The sequence below is a fragment of the Arachis ipaensis genome, chromosome B1 (assembly GCF_059453495.1).
Source record: "Arachis ipaensis isolate K30076 ecotype BB chromosome B1, ASM5945349v1, whole genome shotgun sequence".
Lineage (NCBI taxonomy): Eukaryota > Viridiplantae > Streptophyta > Magnoliopsida > Fabales > Fabaceae > Arachis > Arachis ipaensis.
Window position 1 is genome coordinate 62,141,912 of NC_142436.1, and position 16,337 is coordinate 62,158,248.

The 16,337-nt window shown below is 41.8% G+C and overlaps 1 protein-coding gene and 1 pseudogene across 4 annotated transcripts; one reads left to right on the top strand and one right to left on the bottom strand.

The window, feature by feature from the left end:
• The first annotated feature begins 2,211 nt into the window (after positions 1-2,211).
• Positions 2,212-4,499, top strand: LOC107607194 (protein FAR1-RELATED SEQUENCE 5-like; annotated as a pseudogene).
• Positions 4,500-6,195: 1,696 nt separating this feature from the next.
• LOC107630649 (uncharacterized) lies at positions 6,196-13,063 on the bottom strand. Of its 4 annotated transcripts, none has more exons than XM_016333861.3 (13): positions 12,476-13,063; positions 11,555-11,698; positions 11,367-11,442; positions 10,843-11,274; positions 10,566-10,742; positions 10,364-10,461; positions 8,484-8,568; positions 8,301-8,375; positions 7,998-8,090; positions 7,771-7,905; positions 7,555-7,676; positions 6,767-6,836; positions 6,196-6,656 (listed from the first exon to the last, which is right to left on the bottom strand). In XM_016333861.3, the coding sequence occupies exons 1-13, from the start codon at positions 12,493-12,495 to the stop codon at positions 6,537-6,539; spliced, it is 1,647 nt and encodes a 548-aa protein (XP_016189347.1). In that variant the 5' UTR covers positions 12,496-13,063; the 3' UTR covers positions 6,196-6,536. The 4 variants fall into 4 exon arrangements, with proteins under 4 accessions (XP_016189347.1, XP_016189339.1, XP_088357571.1 ...); XM_016333853.3 differs by having other exon boundaries at positions 12,471-13,043; XM_088501445.1 differs by having other exon boundaries at positions 7,771-7,896; positions 12,476-13,013.
• Between the last annotated feature and the right edge of the window lie 3,274 nt (positions 13,064-16,337).

The window sequence follows — 16,337 nt, forward strand, 5'->3', positions numbered from 1 at the left end:
ATTGTTGCGTTCCGCAACAAGAAGGCAAGAAATTAACTCAGAATATTTTTTAAATCGTTTTTCTCGATACTGCTGCTGCAGGAGCACATTTGAGGCATGAAAGGTCGAGAAAGTTTTCTCTAACATATCATTATCAGATATATTCGAAACATTGCCGAATTATATTCATTTATGGATTTAAAATCCTGTAGACGCAAGTGCGTCCATTCATATCGGACTTGAGGAAGTATCACCGTTTTTTATGATTGTACCTTTCTTCAAGGTCTTTCCAAAGATCTGCAGGATCTTTTAAAGTGAGGTATTCATTTTTCAATCCTTCGTCAAGATGACGACGAAGAAAAATCTTGACTTTGGCTTTATCCTTCTGGGATGCATTATTTTCAGCCTTAATGGTATCTCCAAGATCCATTAAATCAAGATGGATTTCAGCATCTAATATCCATGATAAATAATTGTTTCCAGATACATCAAGAGCATTGGATTCAAGATGAGAGAGCTTCGACATAATGAAAATTTGTTACCTGAGTCTTCCTAAAAATTTGATCAGTGTCTTGTGCTGATAACGTGTTGTAAAATAAATAACTAAAAAGGATAAATATAAAATAAGAAAGTGTAAATAGAAAATATAATTAGCTCAATAAAGATGATTCATATATGTATTTACTTAATATTATATGATATATATATATGGGTTCATCTACGGTAAAGTTGCAATTTCATACAGATTTACAGATTTTTGTCTTTTTTAAATCTGCGGACACGTGTTGCTTCTGTGAGGTAGCTCTCAGAAAGCTGGGGAAGCTCATGGAAGGGATGGCTGAGCCGGTTAGAAAGGTCAGCTGAGAACGGGGTTCGCGTTGCATAGAGTCCCGTTAGTGCCGTTGTTGGGCCTTGAGGTTTGACCCGGAAAAGAGTGGGGGTAGGCAAGGCAGTTGTTGCTGTGGGTCAATCTTCTCCTGTGGTCCAAAAGAACCCTAGCAGCGTTCAGGAAATTAGAGCCCCCGCGGGTATCGTGACTCCCATTGCAACCGGAGCTGCAGCTCCGTCCGGGTCAAGGACCACTCCAAGGACGCCATTCACCGGAGCATGCGTCGTTGCCAAGGACCGGTGGTGCAAACGAACGCCGTCGTAGTCAAGTGCGGTTGGCCTGTAGTTGGTGTTGCTGCCCGTCGTCCGCTGTGCGTGTAAGTCGAACGTAGGATCTGCTCTGCCCGATGAATCATCATCTTTGAGTGCTGGTCTCGAAATGTATTCAGGTTAGGTTGAGTATGAGTATTGCTTTTGAAACTTGTATTGTGAATTTGTAGATTCTGGTATTGGCTTAGAGGTGGAAATCTGAAATGCCGCTGATGTTGGGTAGTTGGTAAAAGAGTAAGTTAAATTAAATCATTGTTAGCATTTTAGGAACTCGTGAATGAACAAGTAGGTAAATTCATTAGACATTTGTGTTAGTTATAAGTTAGTAGGTTCAATATATTCTGGGTGTGATAAATTGTTAATGCAATGGGTAGTAGTAGCAATCTAGGGAAGATAATAGAAACATGGCTGTTGAGTGGTAAGTGCCTATTACCTCCCGTTAGGTAATTGTGATGTTATAGGAGGAAGGTTAAGGGCTTATATATTGTGCAAGGTGATTGATTATGTTAAACCGCTATTTAGATGTACCCTTGATGTAAGGTAGTTTGTTTATTCCAAATGGAATATGATTTCCCCGTTTACGGCTAAGTATGTGTGCTGCTATGAAATTAAGGACTTGTAGCAATCTACTAGGGAAGGGCATCTTCATGGACATTAGAGACATAGACATGGCATTTTCAATGTTTCGTTTCGTGGCGGGTTTAGCAACGAGTATATGATGAAAAGAAAGGTGTAAATGAATTCCAAGTTGATATTGATATGTTTTCTCCCTTTTGAGATGTGTTTTTTTTTTGTTGGGTTTTTGAAATGCTGGCGATAAAATTTTGAAAGGGTTTTTATCCTTTTGGGAAGAAATCTGCCGGGAACCTTGTTGAAGTTATGGTGCTGCGGAGGATAGGAAATTAAATTTTTTTTTAAGTCGGTAAGCTATGTATAGACAGTTACAATGCAGAGGTTTTGCCTTATTTGTTAAGTAAGATATAGTCCCTTTTTGATAGTTGTGGTTGATGTTCTGAGTACATCGTTTCTCTGTTTTGCATGTGATTAGGGTAGAAGGTTGCCCAGTTCTTGCCAATGGATTTCAGCAGTTTCTTTGATAGTGAGGGTGAAGACTCATTTGGGAGTGCCTCTGATGATGGTCGCGGACGTTATAGTGCGAGTGATGATGACTATGATGACGACGAGAACCTCGAGTGCAATGAGGCCCACGAAGGCGGGGAAAATAGTGAAGGCGGGGCCGATGATCGTAATGGGACGGGTGATGCAGATGATGCATCAGAGGGTGGTCTCCGCCAGCCGGTCGGGGCGAATGACTTCTTGGGAAAAGAGTTTGCAACGGAGGAGGATGCCTATGCTGCCTACAAGGAATTTGCTAAAATAAGGGGTTTTGGAGTACGGAAGGGAGATGTGGCTCGTGTGGATGGGGTGTTGATTAGGCGAGATTTTTTCTGCCATCGACAAGGTACAAGACATGCTAAGCACTACGACCGTCCTGAGCGAGTAAGGGAGGAGAGGTTGGAGAGTCGCACAGACTGTAAGGCCAAGTTGAAGATTTACTATGATATGCAGCATAGTGTATGGAGGGTCAGGACCATCGTCGACGAACACAACCACGAGCTTGCTCCAGCAGTGTTCGCACGTCTCCTTCCTAGTCATCGGAAGATGAGTGACGGTGACAAGGCACAGGTGGATAGTTTCAAGCAGTTTGGGATCCCCACGTCGAAGATAATGGCTTACATGGCGGGACAGTCTGGTGGGTATGGCATGCTCCGATTTACGAAACGGGATCTGTATAATTATGTCCATGGGCAAAGGGTTGCGCGAATATGCGACGGCGACGCTGCGGCGACTATCAGTTACTTGGAGGGAAAGGCAAATGCTGACATGAGGACGGTGGCCCGATACACACGGACGTCGGACAATCGTCTGGGTAGCCTAATCTGGGCTGACGGTGAGATGATGATGGATTATCAGCTATTTGGTGACGTGTTGGCTTTTGATTCGACGTACCGATCTAACAATTATAGGAAACCATTGGTGGTTTTCTCTGGGACAAATCACCACAAACAGACTTCGATATTTGGGTTCGCGTTGCTGGAGGATGAAGAGGTCCGCGCTTATAGGTGGGTGTTAATGAACCTGCTCGATGTCATGGGGCAGAAGATGCCTTGTGTAGTGGTTACCAACGGAGACAAGGCGATGCGCTCTGCAATTGCGGAGGTGATGCCGACGGTGACACATAGACTCTGTGGTTGGCACCTGGAGAAGAATTGCGTGCAACGGGTGAAAGAAGCAGAATTTCGCAAGGTGTTTCGGAAAGCGATTTATGCAAACTTTGAAATCTGCGAGTTTGAGGAGTATTGGAAGGCATCGGTCGAGTCGCTTGGCCTACATGATAACACTTGGGTTAAGTCCACGTATGAAAGTAGACATAGTTGGGCAACAGCGTACCTTAGGGGAACTTTTTGTGCGGGATATAGAACGACCTCTAGATGTGAAGGGATAAATGCTTTCATTAAGGGTTTCCTTAAATCAACCGATAGCATTTTGGAACTTGTGCATAGTTTGGATCGGGTTGTAAAGAACTACCGGAATAATGAAATAACAGCCCAATTCTACTCCACGTACTACAGTCCAGTGCTGACCACCAGCCTTGATTCGATCGAGCGGTTTGCATCGAAGGTGTATACAAGAGCAGTGTTTAGAGAAGTGAAGAAACAAATCAAGGCTGTGGCCACGCTATTGTTTCGGGGGAAGGATAGCATCAGCACGACAACTGTGTACACATTCTCGCGGATGGGGAAACCCAACAGAAAACACAAGGTATTGTTTGACCCGAACGAGGAAAAAATAGAGTGTGAGTGTTCCATGTGGAACAGTGAAGGGATTCCATGTAGCCATATCTTCTGTGCGATGAAGTACGAGGGTTTGGAAGAAATCCCGCCCGGTCTTATTCTAAGAAGATGGTGCAAGGATGCGAAGGATTGTAGATCCACCCAGGTTGATAATAAAGACGGCCCTGAAGGCCGCTTGCTGCGATACGGTGCCCTTTTTGGGGCAATGAGTTTAGTTGCGCAACTTGGGGCCGAAGATGCTGCAGAGTTTGTTGTGGCTAGGGATGGGATTGCCAGTCTAATCGAAACCCTTCAGCGGAGACACTTTGACAAGGTTGGGAGCAAACTTGGTCTATCGCCGTTATCCCAGATCAAGGACCCCGTTGTATCAAAGACAAAGGGGGCACCGAGGAAGGGAAGGAGTTAGAACCGGTTAGTCAGGGTGACGGCGCGCCAAAGAGACGCCGTTGTACCAAGTGTGGGGTTGCTGGTCACACGAGGAGGACTTGCACGTGGGACCGGGGATAGTGTGATGTTGGGACTTCTACTGCAGGTGGTCGAAGTTACGTGGATCATGGTTCGCATGATCCAGCTGCCCCTTCCGCGACGCGACAGCCACATCATTGTCACACAAACCAGGTAAGTGAGCGGTTTCATTTAGATTCGAAACAAGTGGGTAGCGTAGTTTGGTTAGTTTGATGCATTTTGTTCCATGAGTCCCGTGTTAGCTACCGTTGACCTTAGGGGCCCCTTTGCAAGTCATACACAAGCTTCTCTTTGCACTAAAATGTTTTAGTCGTTTTGGTTTGATATTTCTGCAATGTTGCAGCTTGGTGGATAATAGAATTGTCATTGTTTTATCAACAGTCTCTGTATCCGTATGCATAAGGAACTTCCGAGTAGGGTAGCTTGAGTGTGCTCTTTATAGTAGGTAGTAGGCAGTATAAATTGTTGATGCATGGAATTTTTTCATGCTTATGTCAGTATGTGAATTGATCACATGTGAATATCTTATGCTTCATTAGCAGGGAATGCAATCGCAGAGTGGCGACCCTTGTGACACTCTCCCGGCGCATGGAGCTGGGATGACTCCGCCTTTTACTCATGGGGGTAGCAGTCCATTTTGCCTAAACCCCGTCGGTGTAGGGGGTGGTGGCACAAACTTTTTCCTCGGCGGGCAACACATCGAGCAATTTTATACCACACAAGGCTGCTCGGGGCACATTGCGCAGCCTTCTGCACACGCTGCCAGCCCCAGCTTAGGGAACCCAAATGCTTGGACAAATGAGGAATTGTTTGAGAGGTGGCTCACACAGGTACGGTTCGGATAACCGGGATTTGATACACATTATTATGAGCTTCCATATTCCTGTTTTATGGTTTTAAGTTAACGAAAGAGTTATTTTCTTGTCGTTTCGCAGAATGTTGTCGGTTGAATGGCCAGCAGCGGAAAAGCTGGAAGTGTCCCGAAGGAATGAGTCGGACGATTGCTATCAGTGATTAGACCTGTTTGAGTCTCGCTGTCCGCTTGGAGCCGCCAACCTGAACGAAACTGTTGTACTCTATTGCATTCCATATTATTGTACATCAAAAAAACAATTTACGTGCATGTGAGTGGTGCTCATGTCTTGTGCGTGTATTGTGCTATGTATACTATGTTCAACTTTCTTTTTCCTTTCGTGAGTTGGGGTAGTTATATTCCAAACTAAAGAATTGCAACAGGTGTGTATTGGATATGTGAGAGTTGGGGTAGTTATATTTCAAACTAAAGAATTGCAACAGGTGTGTATTGGATATGTGAGATGTACACAGGTGTCAGAGACAAAACATGTGTTATTACTTTTAGTGAAAAAAGTTTGCATTCTTTATGTGTCATCCGACCAGCCGACCTAGGTGGTTTTGTTTGGTTGGCGTGGGGAAATTTAAAAGAGACGCCAAAATGAAACTCGGTCTTGTTCAAATAAGAAAGAAGAAATAATTAATCTAAACCGGAAGGAAAATGTGCAACTGGAGTTAAGTTTGTGATTTAATTAGGGTTTTAAGGTCTTGCAATTGTGGCACACCTAATGTTTCTTGGAAGGCAGTTAATTAGGCCAAAATATGCTACATCTGTATGGCCTGATGCTGCTTAGATATGCTGTTTTCAGGATTGGGAAAGAATCTCAAAATAGCTTGCCTTCTACTGTGCAATGTTTATGAAAAATATTCTTTCAATCGCTGATCATTTTTATGTACAATGGTGTCCGTCACATGAAATTAAAAAACAAACTTGTGTATACAATATCCCAATGCATCCAATCCACAAAATGCTTAGGTCTGTGTAGAAGGGTAACAGTCCTCGCACAGTCATGGGGGTTTCGAATGGGCAACAATTTTAGGCTATATACAGAACCACAATACTGCAGCAGTTTTGTCTCAGGCTATATAAACAAAAAACAAAATGGAAAATGGAACTAAATTTTTCCATGATACATTCAGGGCTCCGATCCAAAAAATAAGGACCCCTGCTGCAGCCATAGAGAAAGTGTTAATAAATGGTCGGAGGCGACCACGATGTCTACGTTGCTAAGTTGACTTTGTCTCCCAGTGTGCGAACGCCTTTGTGACCACCTCGTGTGCAATTTCGTTGTGTGACTTCAGCACTAAATCGACTGCCAATCGCATCCGCCTCGCACTATTCACATGCTGAAAAAAAGGGCAACACCAGCAAACCAAATTTATTACCAACAAGAAACACTCCACTTTATTGAATACCCACAAGGAAATATAATAATGATAAAGTGAACCACTCATACCTGTACTCCATAATCTTTCCATAAGTGTTCTCGTATCATCCATTGGGCGACCCATACACCGCAGTCCATCCTATTTAAGCAAACCGGTAAGGATAAGACTGTAGGCATTAATGGAAGAAGACTCAAAATTTGGAAGCAGAGCATAGTAATAAAAATCAGAAACATCATTTTAAATGCAACACGCGACATCGCTTTCATGTTGAACAAGTGATTCTTTCACAGTAACCTGCATTCTCAAGCCTGATCTTCAGACCTCATAGTTGAGTGGAACCATGTTAACACAGAAATCTATACTCTTTAGTTTCCCCATCTTGTGGTCTTGTAATTCCCACGCTCTCCCAAATTCTGGAACTATGTTCTAACCTCATGATGTTGTTTACGTAGTTGGAAGGCAACTCAATATGCCAGATAACATAAAGTTGTTTAGGTAGTTGGTAATAAACTTTATGAAATGAAATATGAATGCCTGAGTTGTGTAAAGAACGGAATCGTTTGTTTTCACACACACGCATGACAAATGAACAAAAAGGAAAAGTTTAATCTTATTGCAATTAAGTTAATTAGTGCACGGTGAGGACACACCTACAAATGACATCGGAATGCATGTCAGTAAAATCAGCAAGTGGGTGGAATTGCGTAGATGGGGGGAAACAACTTAGATGGGTCACTCATGATGACCTAATTGGAACTTGACTTTAGAGGATCGAAAGAGTTACGTGAATGGATAGTAAGACTTACGTGAATGGATACTACGGACACATGTATTATGAAAAGACGTAGCTACTTACGAGTTCCGCTCTTGTTGAGGGATATCCGGCTCTTCAAAGTCAAACGCCGAAAACCTAGGACGCAGTGCCCCCTCGGCCGATAGCCACGACTTGCCTAACGTCACTCCCTCGAGATACAGTGCCTACAAAAATCGAGGACATTGCACATTCATATTCATATGGCTGAAATATCACCTGGTACATATTTGACAGTTTCACAAACATAAAGTTGCTTACCACTCGAAGCATCCCTGTTTTCCTTGCATCGGCTTCATTCGGGTCGCGAAGTGAATCCAGATATATCAACTTCCTCCGCGGCACGTCGATAATCATAAGGTACCAGTGCTGGTCACACCACATCGGCTGATAAATCTAAAAAGAAACCCGGCATCCCAGAAAAGCAACTCATTAAACTTATCCATCCAAGGGACAAACAGGGAAAAACAGGGGGTCCGTGTACATACCCGGCTAACACGATCCACCTTGCTCCGCATGTACTTGTTACGTATGGAGGTGATGTTCCCGGACGTCATGGAACGACCGTCAATTGCAGCTTGCTGACAATCAAAGAGACGCACTTTATTAGAGGATTTGGTCGTCAAGGGGCAGGGTCATTTCTATTATAAGACTGTCAACATAAAACCTCTACTAATACTTAAGTTGAACAAACACTAAATAAGAGAGCAATCATATCATGAAATTTACTAACTTCAGGATGCAAAAAGTGAATCAATCTTCTTGGCACAGAGTGAAGTGGGCGGTCTTACCATAAGGCTTGTGGGTAGGAACCAACAGTGTCGCTCGGCAGAAGTTGTGAGCATGCGAACCACAGCATTCAGGACCTGCACCATCCCGCCAAAAAGGAAAACTCGTCAGTATGATTTAGAGAGTTTACGAAGTGAAGTTGGGTCTTGACTGAAGCATTTGAGCAGTTGCTAATGTTTACTCACATCATCCACGACCTCACATTTTGGAACAAGGGTAAGGAGCGCTCCCCTGCTACATATACAGTCGCCGACGTCGATCAGAATCTCCCTGTCCTCATACGAAAGTACACAACAGTAACTATGTCAACACAATTTTAGTTATGTAATTAATACAACGGCATGTATATTCCAGAAAAGGTTTTTTTCCGGTTATCTCAATGTTGTCACGCTCAGACCTTTAATAATTTTATTAATGGGGACATCTCTATGAATTCCTCAGCATCACATGACATATCACTCTCGAAATAAAAACTACATCTCAATATATATATCTGCGTAACACTTAAACTAAAGTAACTAAGTTTGTAAAAACCAAAAACCGTAGAGAAAAATGTAAATATATATACGTTTGGTAGATCTAATTTAGCTTTGGTTAATTGACTGCTCGGGGAGAAGGGCGACAGTTGTTATCATTGGTTTACCTGTTTGGTTTACTTTATTTTACAGAATTGCCTATGGTGGGTAAACTTAGAACTGGTTCTTAAAGGATCTAGGCTGTATATTCCAATTTGATTTTTTTTACTGGTACCATACAAAATAGTGTAAATTTGTTAAGTATTGCTTTAGAATTATGCGAATTACAAAAGAACCCGTTGGATTAAGTAAAAAACTAATGACTTAGACAATTTTTTTAACATTACATTTAAAAATTACTATAATATTTTTATAGGAATAAATAACAAAAAATATCTGATAAGTAAATTAATTTTATATTCAACTTTTACCGAATATCTTTTTTTTCTTCCTATGTTTTCCTCTTTCTTTTTCGATTGATTTTTATTCTGGCAATAAAGAACTGAATTTATTTTGGTTGAACTTAATTACTAAAATAAGTTAGTTATGTAACAGTTTTATAATTAAGTCAAACTAAATTAGTGTAAACTCAACAGAATAAAACAAAATATTTGCATGTCTCTTCACTTCATATTTTTTGCACTTTCTGTCTCACACAAATTTTTGTTTCAAAGTACAAAAACTTATTAGTATAGTACACAAATTTTTTAAGCAGAGCATAAAGAATTTTTTAATAACAAACTTATTGATATATAGTATAAAAGTTTTTAGTATATAGTATAAAAATATTTGCTACAAATATATTTAATTAGTTGGATGAGTATTTAACGGATAAAAATTTTTGCTGACTTCATTTTAAGAGAGTAAATAACATTTTTAACGTAAATTTTAAGGAGACAAAAATGTTCTCATTGTTCATATTTGGCATACTTACATACCTCATAATACCAAATTTCAAAAAACTAAATTACCTTTACATCATTAATTAAGATTGGTTGTATTAAAAATAAAGATTGTATACATAAAAAGGACTTAAATACTTTTATATTTAACTTCTAAAACACTAAACTAAATTTTTAAGAAAAATCATAAACGACTAAATACTCTTTTATAGTAAAATTTGTTTAACTATACTAAAAATTATAAATCTCAACTTTTTAACAGACTGAACCATCCCTATATGTTTGAAAGAATAAAGCAACATCTGAAGATTAATTAAAAAAAATTAAAAGAATACCATCATAAGACTATATTATATTATATAGTTGTATTAAAATTTAAAAATTTGAATTTGATTTTAAAAACAAAAAAATATTCTTAATTCATATTAAGTACTAAAGTCCTTTCAATCATTATTAGCATAAAAAGAACTAAATTATTTTTATAGAATTAATTTTGCTTATTCAATCATATTAGAAATTAGAGTTGTAATATAAAATTGAAAAGATTAAACAGGGATATTTATGATTAGAATTAGATTTATATGATAAATTAAAAACCTGTATTACACAAGAACCCCAACATTATCACCAGTGGAGAATCTTACGTACCCCTTCGGAAGGTCTTCACTAAAGATGTAGGTTGCGACGGCCAACTCATGTCTGGAAAGATTCATCGCGTCAGTAGGACGGAAGACAAGGTTCATTATCTGCAGGAAATAGTGACATGTTATGCGTGACTCGCCTAGCGGGTCAAGTTATTGGATAATAGGATTTGGAATGCTGTATCGAAACATGGAATGTAACTCCTAACCTGCGGGATTCGCTCAACTTTCATTCTCAGCAGACTGCCTAAGTTCACCACATCATCGGGAATAGCCGGCTGCTCGAGGCGGGGATGACCTCCGGCTCCGCCATAAACCAAACGTTGGACTTTGGAATCCCGGCCCAATGGGTACGAGTCGGCGACCGTGTCAGAGGTCAAATCCACCTGAAATGGTCCACCGAATTTCGTTAGCGAGAACCAGGCAGGTTGTTATGAAGTCACTAGTTTTCATGATTAAACAAGCAAGAACCGGAATAAAACACACCACTTCAGCTGACCGCTTTGCAGATGCGGCATTTGGACTTGGAAGGGGTGATAACCTACGGAACTTGTTTCTCCTCGTGGTACCCACAATGTGGTCGACACTGAACATGGTGTCGATCACTGGTCGGATTGTTTCGGGCCGAGCCTTGTGCATTTTACCGGATCCATGTCGGTTCCCCGGTTTCTGACCTCTCACTGGCCTTCCTTGGCTTTCCGACAAATTTCTCAACCGGCTGCACTTGCACCAACCACAACACCTCTCCGATGCTGATGTTACCTGAAGTAAGGACTTCAATCCACCCAGGTCAGTGATCGCAGCTCTGATTTCCGCCATAACCGCTTCATGGCGGGAAACAACCTCTGACAATAATTTCATATCGTACCGCATACCGGAGACCGTACTAACGACGGTCTCTGCAACGGGACTGCAATCCTACTCGACACAAACAACAACGGATTATACATTAGTTACTGTGGTTCAATAAGGGATAACATGAATTGGCATAAGTAGTTGATGATGCTTACATGGCGGTATGCCCCGCAGGAAGAGCCACAACTTGCAGCTGAGAAGAGAGAACCATCAATGCCCGCTAGCGGACCCCTGCATGAACAACTTATGACAGTCAGAATGCATCTCGAATCATCGACCACTTGGAACATGAACAACTTATTACGCAAAAGTTACGACTTCAGGAAGACATTCACGGCCTTACGCGAAAGGGGTTTGTTTTGTGCTTTTTCGGGCACAAGACACAGCGGATGTCCCACCGGTGTGGAGCTGCGACGGAATGGGATCATCGTACGGCTGCAAAGGGCTGTCACCTGGTTGCTGCCCAGTAGAGAGGCGGGTGGAAGTCCTGCAAGAAACATATTGGAATAAGTCCGTGAGATAAATAAACACATATATAAACATACTTATAGTCAGACATGAAATTCAAAACATGATGCATGCTTAAAAATTTGCAGCAGTCCAATAAAAGAATAATCCAGTATGTAAGAAGGCGTCCCAATCCATCCCCAGATCTCAAACAAACACCAATGAGCGACTGTTATTACTAAAAATCTCAACCTCTTCACTCGAGGTTATCATGGCATCATGTAAGGTACAAATTGGTGTCAACATACGGAAATGCAAAGCAAAAACTCCTTCTTTGTTATAATATTTCACTGGTTAAATAGTGAGAAGCCGTAATATCAAAGGATAGAACCACAAGTGAACAGACGAAGTTACTCCAGGCAAACAAAAAGTAATCTGGATACCCAAATTAGAAAGAACCTCAGAAATTATTTCGGGCAGCAGGAGCAGTTTTAAAATGTCACCAGCAGTTTTAGCATGGCAGATAATCATCTTCCACTCAGTGTGCAACTCATTAAATGAATGACAGCAAAACACAGTATAACAATCATAAGGTACAAGTAACCCAAAAACAATGCTTTATGAAATTAACAACACAGCACGAACATGTAAACCTGCGAAACCAAATTTGGTGTTGGAAATCAAATTTCCAACAACACCAATCCAACCATAACAAACGAAGGGGAAGACATATTACGCATGACGAGAACAATTAAAATTAAAAGTCTGAACTAATAAAACGTCGAAGAGCTACGAGATGGATAAGAATTCACATTACAACGGAGCGGTCCCGAACATCAGACAGTCTATCGAGAGGAATGAGCTTTACATCGCGACGGAGAGGGATGAATGGACGGATGACAATGGCGAAACGGTTGGGGAATGGAGGGTTGGTTGGGAAAACAGAGCCCGAACAATTACTCCACCGGGCGGGGTTCAGGAATAACCCGATGGCTACGCAGGTGGTGCAATCCTCGGGAAAAGAAGGCGTCGCTAGGGTTCGCCAGATACACCGGCGTATAGGCTGGCGGAAATGGTCGCGGACCATCTGGGACGAAGGGCTGCGTCGCGCGAACGTGGTTTCCAGGCCGACGGCGGCGGAGCCAGAACGTCGAGGAACGACGATGAGAGAAGGCTGCTGCAGCGGTGCCCAGAAGCTGCGTTGGTGTTAACTGCTCTGCGTTCCTCAGGGTCTACGCTCAGACAAGGGGGAGACGGTGGTGAGGGGGTGACGAGGAGCTCCATGAGAGGAAGGAGAAGAGCGGCTGATACCTACTGTGAGATTGGGCTGCCCACGAAGCCCCCCGGCATATGCTGAATGGTTAGGGTTCTGCTAACCAACGGACGAAGGAAGGCTAAGCCAACCAATACCGCAAACACATTGCTCTCATATTTGGGCCCATAAACTGAATGGGCTGGGTTATTGAGTTAAAGGACCTCAGCATATCCTGGATGTGTTTGGTTACTGTCTTTGGATATGGGCCTGGTGGGCCACTTGGCTGTTTATTTCACAAACATACCCCATACGCATAGATGTCTAAACCGCTCCGGCAATAAACTAGGAACGAGGATCTGCAGTGCCTAAACCCCGTAGCTGGGTTCCACGAATTTAACCAGAGGCCACAAATTTAACCATTAATGGCTCTCCCACAAGACTAGGAACTAAAGCTATGGGACAAAAAAAATAGGCCCACACCCATTCTGCAAACTCCCCCAACTGGGCCCGGTAGTAGTACACGTGTGTACGACTTAAGTTGGGCCATCCACGCCCACGAGGGAAGGATCCACAGGCAAGGAAAACAAAATTCGGACATGGAACTGTGATGTTCGATTATCGCTTTGCCACATGGCGCCGACCCGTTTAACAGTGGCATCAACTGCCGGAGAAAAGCCACCACTGGGGGACTAACCAACCCAAATACCTGGGATAGCATTGCGTTGTTTCTCAACACAACTTGACGAATGAACGAAACTCTTCGGATTGACTGGTCCTTCACCCTTCCACAAAGAGCCCCATCATGGCCTGGATGTACATCTTGTTTTCACGGAAGTAACAAGGATTGCACATCCCTAAAGCCCGTACGACAACCACTTTATGCCTAATATGCCACCTTGCAGGTAACCATCTCAAAGCCTCCTTCTGACGAGAAAAATCATTAGCTACTTCCAAACAGGGGAAAAGACATAGCATTCACGTGTTACGGTGCCACTTGGAAGGCGACAAAGTGAGACCATGCGAATGAAGTGACTGAAGCAGGAATAAAGCTGAATGCATGAATGCCAACAACCTTTAAGAGGCTCCTACTTACATGGGATTCGAAGCACGCGTGGCTTTGGTTAGATTCTCCCGTGAAGTTAAACAGGGTTCTTCATTGGTACAGGGTTCCGATGTTCTCCCCTGCTTATCCACACGTTGGGAGTTGTTGGGAGAATATCATCATGTGTTATGCTTAGGGAAGCTAACAGAGGCAGAATGCACCCTCTCTAATCTACCAGCTAAGATTCCCCATGATACACCAATATAAAACTGTTTAAAATAATTTACGAAATTGCCCTTATGTGTATGGGCTGGGCTCCACAGGAAGGCCTCTCTAAGGAAAATTCCCGCCACGTGTCCGTGCAAACACATGGTTCCATGTCTAACATCGTCATTTTGGTCCTGGACGTCTCCCGAGAACACGATTTGCACAGCCGTGCCCTGTCATTCACCATGTCCCATCATCCTTCCTCACGTCCTGGACGCCTGCGTCTTGGCGGGAAAGTGAAGACCCCCCTATCAAATTCCGAACGACGTCACATGGGGTAATATATTTCCCGGGAATAAATTGCAAGAACCCCCTTAGGCCAATTAACCCTCTCTTCTATAAATTCCAGGGACCTCCTGGAAACCAATGTAAAATCAAACCAAGGGTTGCACCCTTCTCACGTCACAACTCATACCCTCCTTCAACACGGGAAGCTTCTATAGAGCTATGAAATTTGCCATAACCAAGACTCCCCCACGACGCGGAAAACAAAATCCCCGCTGTCTATGCTGAGAACCGAAACCTCCAATGGGCTTGGGTGAAATCGACAAACTTTTCTTCAAGCTTCTACCAATATAACTACGACCACTTTCTCCCCTGTTGCACTCCGTGGCCAATCTCACATTTAAGAAGGCCACCGCGACTTGCACGATTGCCTCTCTACCAGTGTGTTTAGCGTCGATCTATGCAAGCCACGCAACCGGGTTCCAACAACCGTCACCGTCTTTGGCCGACACCGTCCGCAAGCAACAAGTCTTCCTTGGCGGTGCACAAAACAGCAACTCCGTCACATTGATATTATTATTCGTGGCAGCATATTTTTTTTCTACTACTATATCTTGTAAAATTTGTAAAACACTATATGAATCCAACGTAAGGGATATTTAATGGCCCTACTTACTAACACAGTGTGAGGCTAAGATACGTCTATTGGTTTCACTCCCACGTCCATTTTCTTTGGCGTTCAACTGCATACATTGGTAGGTTTATGCATGCATGACGTGACTTCCAGCGCCAAGCCATGTACTTTACGTGGGGTGGACACTCTTCTGTGCATGCACGTTAACGTTACTCATTACGGGCATGGATGAGGTGGGTTTTATTAGTTATCGTGCACACAGATGAGTAACCTTTAAACTTGAATTCATCTCCTCCTCCCTACCCTTCAGCGATTTTGTTACCATGCAGCTGCGTTTTTTTTTTTTAAGAATTCCAGACAAGGCAGTGTTTAGGTTGTTCTCGAACGTAGCCGTCATGGACGTGCATCATATTTCCATGACGCATGATATATGAACACAACCTTTATTCCCCCAGTGAAAGACTATGAACGGTTAAAGGGAGAATATCGAAAAAAAAAATAAAACTAAATGCTGAGAACGTAAAAATAATTCACTTGCCACGATCTTCTAAGACAATATGGACTAATAACACAACTGGCCCAGAAAAAAGAAAACTCGACCCAATATTAAACACGGCTTAAATAGCTTTGCTGTTGTTTTAAGACATTATTAAAGATAATAATAGTAAAATAATTATAAAAGGTCGTGTTTCAAAAAAAATAAAGGCAAACAGTAATTTTTTATAAATAAAAAAAAAATTAAACACTAGTTGTAAATACAGTTAAAACATTATGTTTCTGTAATTTTTAACAATTAATATTTCAAATTGAATACATAATTATTAAAAAAGATTTTTAACAAAAATAATCATATATAAAAAATTATAGAAGAAGAAAATTTGTCTTTATTTGAAATAGACGTTTTCCTTGTCTTAAACTTCTATTTATAGGTTAAATTTTTTAATGTTTGAATCCCGAAAACTTATGGCACAATAAAATAGGAGTGTTCGGAATGCGGTTTGGTTCGGTTTTAAGGAAAAATTTCATCTCATCCGAACGCTTAATTTATGTGCGGTGCGGTTTGGATTGAATGAACTTTTTTTGAAAATCCGATCCGATCCGATCCGATTACAAACGGTTTGGATCGGTTTGGATTTGCGATTTTTTAAATAAAAAAAATTAAATACATATAACAAGTCTTAACATCAAATTTTAAATAATCTACAATGACATAAAAAGTCTTAACATATCTTAAAAAGCCGACAATAACATAACAA